Source organism: Agrilus planipennis, unplaced genomic scaffold (genome assembly GCF_000699045.2).
Source record: "Agrilus planipennis isolate EAB-ADULT unplaced genomic scaffold, Apla_2.0 scaffold271, whole genome shotgun sequence".
Lineage (NCBI taxonomy): Eukaryota > Metazoa > Arthropoda > Insecta > Coleoptera > Buprestidae > Agrilus > Agrilus planipennis.
Genome location: NW_020438965.1, coordinates 175,641 through 187,661, shown reverse-complemented (window position 1 = coordinate 187,661; position 12,021 = coordinate 175,641). Strand labels below are relative to the sequence as shown.

The following is a 12,021-nucleotide window of genomic DNA, read 5'->3' as shown; positions in this document are numbered from 1 at the left end:
TGATTATTGGCGCATTGACGATTTTTTACAAAATCAAAATTTGAAAAACTTTTCACAAACTTAAAAATTGAAAGGTCAAATCAGTTATTGCAGGAAAGTATTCCTTTGACAATAATCTCATGCTGATCGATAATTAGAACTTTTCCATTGTATTTCAGAGCCAGGCCATACATCCCATCTTTAAAAGAAACCGAACCATTGTTGGAGTTGGATAGAGATGAACGAAAGTTTGATATATTTTTATCATTTCACAAATCCAGTCTGTTGGTTAGTGATCTAAAAATATTTCTACCTTTTACCATCAACTTGGATCCATATTTGAAAAAAGTTATAAAAGGTAAAGTTAACTAAGCTCAAAGTCACTATAAATTTAATGCATAATAAATTATGCTCCTCATTTGCTGTGACTTTGGCTGTATTTGTAGGAGTAATAGACCGAGAACATTACCTATGTATAAGGTTATATAAGAAATTTAGATTATCGTTAAAACAATATATTTTTTAAATTTATTTATCCACACAAGGAAAAGAATTTTATCACGTAAACTATACACAAAAACTTGTTCTAATCAAGTAGTTCGCAGCAGCAATTATTTATTACAAATTAAAAAAGAATCCAACGTGTTAATTATCAAATAAGCAATTTACTAAAAGTGCAAATTGCAGGATGCCCTGAAATTGAAATAAAAAATTATGTGTGCAATTCACACGTGGTAGAAGTGAAAACTTCAAAAATTTTGGTTTCAAGATCGCGACAATATTCTGCATTCGTTTTCGGCATGTTTGAATAATTTTATTATAAAAATGATGAAAAAACTCTACAAACATATAATACGTACACGTATATATAATACCACGGTTGTTGTGATGCCATTCCTCAAGCTTTGTACGACGCATGCGCGCACAAACACATTAACACACGTACAACGCTGAGGCCCAAGCAAACTCTCACTATGCCTTGGTAAACGCGAGTGGAGGGGGTACGATGCAGAGCACAAAGTGAACCACGAACATAAGAAATACTGTATAATGCTTATGAATTTATGTGTCTGTCGCTTTTTCGTTTCATCGACATTCAAATCAACGATGCTAAAGAAGTTTTCACTTCAAAAAATCAATATAATTGAGAAATGTCCCGTGTTTAAAAAATGGTATATTACATTACTTATTGTTAGTACACTATGAATTCTCGTTTATTTTAACTATAACAATATGACAACAGAATTAGTCTCCTCATTGTTAGTGGATCTTCTATAGTATCTCGCAGTGTCTCAAACAAAACTACTCCATCTCTTACTCTAATACAAACCTGAATTTATATACATGTACTACTGTATATTATTTTTCTCTTTGCTCGCAAAATGTTCTACCTTGATTACTTTTTTTATTATAGAATTTTTTATCGCAATTTTAAATGAGAAATGTTCAAGTTTATTAAACCAAATTTTAATGAAATGGACTTTTAGAATATCATATCATAAGAAGTTTGATCGTATTACTAGTTTTGTATTATATTTGAAAGTAAGCGTTCTTATTACAATACTTTAGAACCAATGGGGCTGGACTCCACTTATGTGGGCCTGTTACAAAGGTAGAACACAAGTGGTCGATTTATTGCTGAAAAGTGGCGCTGATGTAAACGCACATGGAAACTATCACATATCTGCGTTACTGTGGGCAGCAGGTCGCGGTCATACAGAAATTGTCGAATCCCTTATTAAGCATGGCGCGAAAATAAACATCGGAGACAAATACGGAACCACTGCACTGATATGGGCCTCTAGAAAAGGTCATACGGAAATAGTGGAACTACTTTTGAAAGCAGGTATTTTTATGATTGTTGATTGGCAAAAAGATTGCAATTCAGAATTTATTATTAGTTTTTATTATATTTTTATTTCATAATAAATTGAAGAAGAAAAAATACTCAAAATCATGACTCACTTTCATCAAAATAAAAGGTTGATTATTATAATTTTAAATAAAAAAAACTAAAATAACAAAAGGGTCAACAAATTATGCTTTACATTTTCATCACTGTTATTATACATTAAATGAGTAACTACCATAAAAATCATAATTTAAGCCGTATTTTAGTAAAAATTCTATTTCTGTCACTCACATCCTTAGTGAGTATATCTTAACAATTCCTGATGGGTCTGCACAAGTTGATAGCAAAAGCGTTTCATTATTTTTTTAATTTTGTAATAAACATTATACCAGGTAAATTAAAAAAGACTCATCACTAATAACAACAAAAACTTTTTGAAAACTGATACGGATCTCACCCACTTTGAGTGAGAGCGTTATCAATTGCACTTGAGGTTCTTTAAAATTGTTATATCAAATCTTAGGGGCTAATGTGGATACAGCTGGTATGTATTCGTGGACGGCATTATTAGTAGCAGCCCAAGGAAACCATGTAGAAATCGTGCATCTTTTACTGGAATGTAAACCAAACGTAAACGCCCTCGACAAAGATGGTTGCAGTGCCCTTATGATAGCTTGCAAAGAAGGATATTATGAGGTTGCTACAGCGTTAATTAATGCTAACGCTTATATAAATATACAGGTAGGTTCTGACCATACTAATAATAAATTGATTTATAAAAGTCCTGATTTGTTTTTTTCAACGTCTACAGGATAGAGCGGGAGACACGAATTTAATACATGCAGTTAAGGGTGGACATAGAAATATTGTTGAAGCTCTTCTTAAAAAGTATGCGGATGTAGACATAAGTGGAAAAGACAGGAAAACTGCTGTTTATATAGCGGTCGAAAAGGGAAATCCCAATATAGTTAAACTTCTATTAAACGCTAATCCGGATCTTGAAATAGCAACAAAAGTAAGTAACAGAATAATTTGTTTTCTTTAAAAGTTTAGTAAGCAAAATCGTTAGGTTAATTTTTTCTCCATACAAAATTTTTGTCAAAATATCTTAAACTATATTAGTATAATTTTGAATATGTTTCAATGTATAAAGGACTTCATAAAATTACAACATAAGATATCTCCTTAGATTGTACTTGCCTACACGTTAATATTTTTGGATAATATTAAGATATCGTTTTTCTTTCTTTTCTGGTCTTATTTTTTATTTTAAATACATAAAAATATTTTTAAGTTTTATTCTTAATACAAGTTCTTCCCTCGTATCAGTCACTGTGAGCTGGAAACTATTAGCACTATTGCTTCGAGTGGTCGAAATTCACTCTTGTGAACAATTTGTTTGATCGCTTTATGTTAAAAATTGTTTGAAAACAAATTACAGGAACCTGTAATTTAATACATACATACCCAATAATAGTTAGAGTGCAAGAATTGGACCTGCAGATAGATCCTAAACCATCAGAAAGGAACAAATTTTTATTTAGAATTAAAGAAAAATTAAGAAAAGTTTAATAATTACTCGTTTTATTCTTCAAATTTTTGTGTACTTTTTAAGTAATCTTTTATTTTATTATAGGATGGCGATACACCTTTGCTAAAAGCGGTACGTTCCAGAAATGCCGAAATTGTTCAGCTTTTGCTGGACAAGAAGGCCAAAGTTTCGGCCACTGACAAAAAAGGTGACACTGCCTTGCACATTGCCATGCGCGCACGATCCAAACAGATAGTTGAAATACTTTTACGTAATCCGAAACATAGCCAGTTATTATATAGACCGAATAGGGCCGGGGAAACACCATATAATATCGATATGAGCCACCAAAAGACTATTCTGGGTCAAATATTTGGTGCAAGTAAGTTTCAGATCAAATAAATTATTTACATATGCATATTCATATCTGTTTAAAATTACGACCATTAAAAATGTTTTAGTAATTAGCAAAATGAATAAGTGTGAAAAAATTTAGTTTTTACAGCCCTTAAGGTCGTAGACTCCAGTTGTACATAATAGTTAACTAATTGTTTTCACCACTAACATAAGGTCGTCAGTCCAATGACTAACAAAACACATACCTCCACTCACTCCTATCCTGAGTCATTCATCACATATCCCAAAACCTGTAATATCCCAAATCCCTAACTATTTCTGAACAGTAATATAATTTAGATCTTCCTTTTCCTCCTTTTTACTATTGTTTCTGCCTTTAATATATCTCCAACTGACTCTCATGCTTCAGAAGGTGTCCTACCATCCTGTCTCTCCTCAGTGGCCTTTATTCTCCCACTCTTTTCAATAACTATTCATTTGTAACCTTTCTTATGCACGGTATTTTCATCATCCTTCCGTAACACCACATCTTAAACGCTAAACTTGTTCTTTTACGCAGCGTCCACTTTCTTTTTATTATGTCTCTACTACTGTTTTCACCCTAGGTTATTTGTCTTTATAGATATTGAAAATCGGCAACATCTACCTAGTTTTTCCTTTGTAATTTTTATATTAGCTCTTATAATTTTTAATATTTTTATAATTTCCTACCTTTTCCTTTAGGACGACTTAACACCAATGAAGATAATGAAAATATGCTTGGTTACGATTTATACAGTAGTGCGTTAGCTGATATTTTAAGTGAACCATCTTTATCAATGCCGATAACAGTTGGTCTTTATGCCAAATGGGGTAGTGGAAAATCTTTTCTTTTAAACAAATTAAGAGGTAAGGCTAATAACTACATTCCTTTTATATATATAAACTTACTAATTGTAACGAAAATGCGAATGAATTTCGTACATTGGGAATTCCGTACCTTTATTTTCTTAACAATTGAATAACTAAGTTTGCAATTTTATGTACTATTAATATAATATATTGTATTATAAATCGTGACACTCGTGACGCTTTCCTTCATTTTATTAGATTAAGTTTTTTTAAGTAGTATAAAACAGTTAAAAAAAATAAAAACAGAGATTTAATTTTATTTTTTAAACCTTTTCTGCATTTTAGCCGGAAATTTTAGAAACAAAATTGTCATCATTGAACGTCGCAGGTGTTTGTGACTTATTAAGCAACATTCCTGATTTGCATGCTGCAGCGTTGGAATCCTACAGCAAAGTCATACAAGAAAACAACATAAGCGGTAGAGTTTTATTGCATTGTGATCTGGATGAACTTAAAAAGGTAAGTAGCAAAAAGAGACATATAAATAAACGAAAGGATGAATGTAAAATAAAGAATTCAATAATCAAATTAATATGAGCTAGAGCAACAAATTGGTTTTTTCTATTTAAGTAAGTGTTACAGAACCAGTTGTTGATTCCACTAAGCCACATTGAGAGTAACTTTTCAGAGATGTGTTTTAAAACGAAATTAAATAAAAAAAAAAACTTAATTCAACATTTTGTTTTAGATTTTAAAGANTAGCATTGGTTTGGTTTGCAAACAAGAGGTATATTAAACAAAGAAATACATTTTATACTTTAAATTTTCATCTTTTTTTTTTATATATTTAAGGTATGATTGGGACTGGCCATATACTTTTAATGCAAAATTGAGTAAGCGGCTGAATAGTTTAAGGTTAATTTTGCTAATAATGTTTTGTCACCCTCCGGGTGCCCAGTCGCACGACCTCTTCTCTGTACAACCAATAAGGTAAAGTATACAATACGTAAAATTGTAATGAAGAATTAATATTTTCCGGACTACCGGGTCGTGGTTAATGATAGAATTCAGATATCTTTAGTGGATTACGTGATAATGTAGTGTGGAAAACATGAATTCTTCATTAGACGATAAAGAAAGGTTAAGTTATACATAAAAGTACTTCACTTATTTGTCGACATCTTATGTATCACCTTCCTTACATATGCTCGTTAAATTTTGTAATATACAATTTTTGTCTACCCAAAACACCCTCCTACTAATACAGTTATTTTAAAAAGTACCTGTAATATGTAAAAATATCCAAGGATTTGACATTAATTTTTAAATTATAAAAGATAGCACTATGTTTCTATTTGTAAAAGACATTATAATATGCTAAAGATATACTCTTTTTCCAGGTTTTATTTTACTGATCAAACGAGGGTCAGTAGTACAACAGGCGGTGAAAATTCTGTGGTACAAATGCTTGGATCTCTTTACGATGCTGTTGAAGGCGATTATGGTACTTTCGCAACAAGACTGTACAGAGCATTTAGACCAAAACCAGGTAATTAGATTAGATTACCTTACCAGGAATCCAAAGTATTACTGATGTACAGTAGCCGAATATTTGTAAAAATTCATAAAATTCTGCTGTGATCGATACAGTTCTACAATTTTAACTTTCATGAATTATATACGTATGTATATATTTAAAAAAGAAAAGGTTGACATGATAAACATTACCTATTTAAGTAAAATCCTCCTAACATTTTTTTAATACAATTGAAAGTCAAAATAATTTTTATGAACATCAAATTATTAAAAGAAATTAAAATAATTTAAAAATTGTAATTGTGCGGTATTTACAATAGTTTACATCAACTTTCTTTAAAAAATAATGTTCTGAAAAATAAGTTTTATTGAAAGCTTAATTGATTTACAGACTTCATTTGTGGTTATTTATTTATAATACAGTAATGGTATTTTAAGAGATAACTTTACTTTAGTTAAAACATTATTGTATACAAGACTTGCATTTTCAGTGAAATCCTCAACCACATGGAAATGGAGAAAGATATGTTGCATTCCGTATGTAATAATTTTCGAAGTTTTGTTCCTCTGCTTTTTAGCTGGAATTTGTGCTTTAACTGTATATTTGGTGCATCTTAGATCTCCTGAGCAAACCGAGTAAGTATGCAAAAATATTCCTTGCATGTGTCCCATTTACTATGTAATATAAAACTTTTAGAGAGGCAAAGGTGGAGAAGATGACTTTACAAATAGTATTAATATTTATAGCTTTACTATTAGGAATTACTGCAATCGCCAACGTTTATACTTGGAATAGAATGATTATGTCTCTGTTCTTTTCCCAAAGAAGGCAGCTGCAAAAGTCAATAGCAAGACTGGACACTTTAAAATCCGAGGGATTCCTGCAAGCTGTTAGACAAGAGGTACTGACAAAATGTTAATGAATCCAAAATATGATTTTTTATAGAAAACTTTTAGGTAAATTTAATGAAAGACATGGTAAAATGTTTAGATAGTTTGAGCGCTCAACAAACAAGGCTAGTGATAATAGTTGATGGTTTAGATAGTTGTGAACAGGATAAAGTTTTACTGGTGCTGGATGCAGTTCATATGCTCTTTTCAGATGCAAATAGTCCTTTTATTGTCATATTGGCTATAGATCCTCACGTAATTGCAAAGGTATTTTGTTTACTTATCCTATCTAACTTCATAGTGTCCATCTATATAATAAGTTTTCTGATGAATTTCGTCTGTAAGTTTAAGAAAGGCTATAGTTATTAGTTCGTGTATTTATCAATTAAACTTATCTAAAATCTAAAAGTTCGATAATTATTTGTGATGTGCCCCGTACTTTGATTTCTTTTAAAATCAGTTTAGTTAAAAATAGTCCTGTATAATTTAATCACAGAAATATTTTTTTGTATTTATGTATTTTCTTCTGGAGAACATAATAGCAAAGTAAAATGAATATTTATTTTAATTTTAATGTTCCTTATCATGCGTCGTACTATTTCACTGTTACAATTTTATAAGGGGATTACACTTCGACTTGACTAATTCCAAGCATCTCAAGACAGTGTAAGTATTACCAAAGTCGCCTAGTCACGCGTGCCTCTGTAATGAAATAAGTTATCTGAACTACTTGTTGGGTTTGATATCATTTAGAAAAGTTCATGGGGATGCATTACAGTACATACATACATGTACAATTATGATACATTAATATTTAATCTAAGGATAGCAGAGAAATGTTCACGTCATTCATTGAAATTGAAAAAGGCCACGACCAAGCGAAAATAAGGCGGCTTATTAGTAAATAACCCATAATATTAATATAAATCTAGGCCAGTTCATTTACGGACAAAAATTACTAGTTTGTTATAAACAGCAACAATTTAAAATTTTAAAAATTTAATTGAAACAGCAGTTATTCATAAAGTAATCATTAACGGGAAATTTGATTGAAATGATGCACAGTAAATTTTTAATTTTATTAAAGGCTGTGGAACTTAATAGTAGAAGGTTGTTTAACGAAAGTAACATTGGAGGGCATAGTTACTTAAACAACATGGTCCATTTACCCTTTTATTTACAAAATTCAGGACTGCGTAAAGTTAAGACAGCACAACAAACGGCGCAGGCGCATCGTAAAACTACATCTACATGGAACGAGGCCGAAGAGAGTCTGACATTGTCCGGAAGTAATATGCTGGGTAGGTCTGTAAGTATCTTACTGTTTCTTTGTCGATCTTATTGCTTTCTTAAATAAGTAATTTATAAAATCACCCTTTTTAAGTTCATTTTTACGGTCATGATAGGATAATTTAATCATTTTTTTTATCTTACCAATGATTATTATCATGCAAATAAACATTCTAATCTATTTCTTTTTATTTTCTGTTTAGCTTTCAAACAGGCGTTTGTCTGCCGAAAGCGCCATAATGTCGAGTAATGAAAAGTTGAAGTATAATTCACGCAAAAATTCACGTAAATTGAAAATGTCAGAGTCAGTTGCTAGTTCTATCGGATCGAATTTAAATAAAATAGGTGGAGCACAGGATCTTACAAAAATGCTTTTGACTGACGATTACTTCAGTGACGTTAATCCACGATCCATGAGAAGGCTCATGAATGTCGTCTACGTTACAGGTATAATCACTTTTATTTATTTATTATTTTTGATTTAAAAATAAAATTTCTGTCTCAAGTGTTAAAAAGTTCCATGAATTTACAATGAGAAAAAAGTTAGTAATAGACATTAATAACGCAAAAAAACACCTATAACCCAAAACTCTAAAAAACGTTTAGAAGCCTAAAACGCGATATAGATGGTAATATTTAAATTAGGGTCCAATTGAATATTTTCGGGGACATTTGCTATATATATATATATTACACAAAGTGTAGTGGTTTTGGAAATATTGAAACTGTTTAATTTATAGTCTGAAATAGATGCGACGTAGGGGACCCACTATGGAAGCGTGAATATTACCAAAATACTGGTAGACATTTTTAGAAAAACTACAAATATAAATCAAAGGCAAATTAAAGTTCATTTAGCTAACAGGCTTGATTTATTTTTTGAGCAATTTGTTTCTGTTTACAATTTTTATAATTTCATAAACACATCCGATTTTTTTCATCTGTGAATATGTGTACATTCTCAGACTAAACACCCTATATATTGTATCCAATCCAACATTAGTAAACTTTATACCTAGTATTTCTTTAACATAAATAGAAAAACATTTTAGGACGTTTATTGAAGGCATTTCAAATTGATTTCAACTGGTATCGTTTGGCATCATGGATAAACATAACAGAACAGTGGCCATTCCGTACATCCTGGATAATATACCATTACGATATATCAGAAGACAGTTTGGATGACAATACGTCGCTTAAATCTCTATATGACAAGTATGATTGTTACAAAAATAATCTTGAATGATGCTGATCGATAATTAGAACTTTTCCATTGTATTTCAGAGCCAGGCCATACATCCCATCTTTAAAAGAAACCGAACCATTGTTGGAGTTGGATAGAGATGAACGAAAGTTTGATATATTTTTATCATTTCACAAATCCAGTCTGTTGGTTAGTGATCTAAAAATATTTCTACCTTTTACCATCAACTTGGATCCATATTTGAAAAAAGTTATAAAAGGTAAAGTTAACTAAGCTCAAAGTCACTATAAATTTAATGCATAATAAATTATGCTCCTCATTTGCTGTGACTTTGGCTGTATTTGTAGGAGTAATAGACCGAGAACATTACCTATGTATAAGGTTATATAAGAAATTTAGATTATCGTTAAAACAATATATTTTTTAAATTTATTTATCCACACAAGGAAAAGAATTTTATCACGTAAACTATACACAAAAACTTGTTCTAATCAAGTAGTTCGCAGCAGCAATTATTTATTACAAATTAAAAAAGAATCCAACGTGTTAATTATCAAATAAGCAATTTACTAAAAGTGCAAATTGCAGGATGCCCTGAAATTGAAATAAAAAATTATGTGTGCAATTCACACGTGGTAGAAGTGAAAACTTCAAAAATTTTGGTTTCAAGATCGCGACAATATTCTGCATTCGTTTTCGGCATGTTTGAATAATTTTATTATAAAAATGATGAAAAAACTCTACAAACATATAATACGTACACGTATATATAATACCACGGTTGTTGTGATGCCATTCCTCAAGCTTTGTACGACGCATGCGCGCACAAACACATTAACACACGTACAACGCTGAGGCCCAAGCAAACTCTCACTATGCCTTGGTAAACGCGAGTGGAGGGGGTACGATGCAGAGCACAAAGTGAACCACGAACATAAGAAATACTGTATAATGCTTATGAATTTATGTGTCTGTCGCTTTTTCGTTTCATCGACATTCAAATCAACGATGCTAAAGAAGTTTTCACTTCAAAAAATCAATATAATTGAGAAATGTCCCGTGTTTAAAAAATGGTATATTACATTACTTATTGTTAGTACACTATGAATTCTCGTTTATTTTAACTATAACAATATGACAACAGAATTAGTCTCCTCATTGTTAGTGGATCTTCTATAGTATCTCGCAGTGTCTCAAACAAAACTACTCCATCTCTTACTCTAATACAAACCTGAATTTATATACATGTACTACTGTATATTATTTTTCTCTTTGCTCGCAAAATGTTCTACCTTGATTACTTTTTTTATTATAGAATTTTTTATCGCAATTTTAAATGAGAAATGTTCAAGTTTATTAAACCAAATTTTAATGAAATGGACTTTTAGAATATCATATCATAAGAAGTTTGATCGTATTACTAGTTTTAGATTATATTTGAAAGTAAGCGTTCTTATTACAATACTTTAGAACCAATGTTCTTTTTGTGTTCCTAATAAATATGTTAGTGTTATACACATTAGAATAAGAGTAATTTTCTTACAATTATTTTTCACCAATAAATCTATGTAATATTTTTCAGAGGAAATGCAAAGTTTAGAGGATGCCGGTATTATGATGACTCCTGGTAGAACCGTATCAGTGTTGCCGCAAGTAACACCACCTTCCAACATGCCTACTAACTGGGGTAATAACAATCAAGATTGGCAAAATGCATCTGCAGTTAATAGGAGGAGGACATTTGCTAGACCGTCAGTGCCTGTACCTCCGACAGTTGTTTATCCCAATGCCACTACTCTAGTCAACTGGCAGCAGCCTTGGGGAGATCCACTTTCTATGAATACTGTCCGACATCCGTTCTCACTTGCTCCCATTACAGAAATAGCTGTAAGTGAATCTTCAGACTTATATGAGCATTAAAATGCTTTTTAATTAATTTGAATTGCGAAAGAAATTTTTATTGAATCCCTCATAAGTTTAAATAAAATAACGGAAAGCTTTAAACATATCCCGAATGATTTATTCTATGGAAGTTTATCTGATTTTTTTGTTCATATACCTATTAGTAGACTGAACATTTTTAATTATTAAAATTTTTTATTTTATCTGAATATATTTATTTTTTAAACCTTTTCTGCATTTTAGCCGGAAATTTTAGAAACAAAATTGTCATCATTGAACGTCGCAGGTGTTTGTGACTTATTAAGCAACATTCCTGATTTGCATGCTGCAGCGTTGGAATCCTACAGCAAAGTCATACAAGAAAACAACATAAGCGGTAGAGTTTTATTGCATTGTGATCTGGATGAACTTAAAAAGGTAAGTAGCAAAAAGAGACATATAAATAAACGAAAGGATGAATGTAAAATAAAGAATTCAATAATCAAATTAATATGAGCTAGAGCAACAAATTGGTTTTTTCTATTTAAGTAAGTGTTACAGAACCAGTTGTTGATTCCACTAAGCCACATTGAGAGTAACTTTTCAGAGATGTGTTTTAAAACGAAATTAAATAAAAAAAAAAACTTAATTCAACATTTTGTTTTA

The 12,021-nt window shown here is 30.9% G+C and overlaps 1 protein-coding gene across 1 annotated transcript in view; it reads left to right on the top strand.

Moving 5' to 3' along the window:
- Positions 1–12,021, top strand: part of LOC108740339 (kinase D-interacting substrate of 220 kDa B) — a 51,136-nt gene that overhangs the window by 32,896 nt on the left and 6,219 nt on the right. Inside the window, exons 5-21 of the mRNA XM_025975301.1 lie at positions 2,355–2,572; positions 2,643–2,846; positions 3,468–3,744; positions 4,443–4,607; positions 4,939–5,069; positions 5,306–5,337; positions 5,403–5,540; positions 5,951–6,099; positions 6,578–6,722; positions 6,784–6,988; positions 7,044–7,244; positions 8,065–8,286; positions 8,471–8,714; positions 9,320–9,485; positions 9,555–9,733; positions 11,057–11,361; positions 11,620–11,793. Coding sequence (XP_025831086.1) covers positions 2,355–2,572; positions 2,643–2,846; positions 3,468–3,744; positions 4,443–4,607; positions 4,939–5,069; positions 5,306–5,337; positions 5,403–5,540; positions 5,951–6,099; positions 6,578–6,722; positions 6,784–6,988; positions 7,044–7,244; positions 8,065–8,286; positions 8,471–8,714; positions 9,320–9,485; positions 9,555–9,733; positions 11,057–11,361; positions 11,620–11,793 — 3,155 coding nt within the window. The remainder of the gene's footprint in view (positions 1–2,354; positions 2,573–2,642; positions 2,847–3,467; positions 3,745–4,442; positions 4,608–4,938; positions 5,070–5,305; positions 5,338–5,402; positions 5,541–5,950; positions 6,100–6,577; positions 6,723–6,783; positions 6,989–7,043; positions 7,245–8,064; positions 8,287–8,470; positions 8,715–9,319; positions 9,486–9,554; positions 9,734–11,056; positions 11,362–11,619; positions 11,794–12,021) is intronic.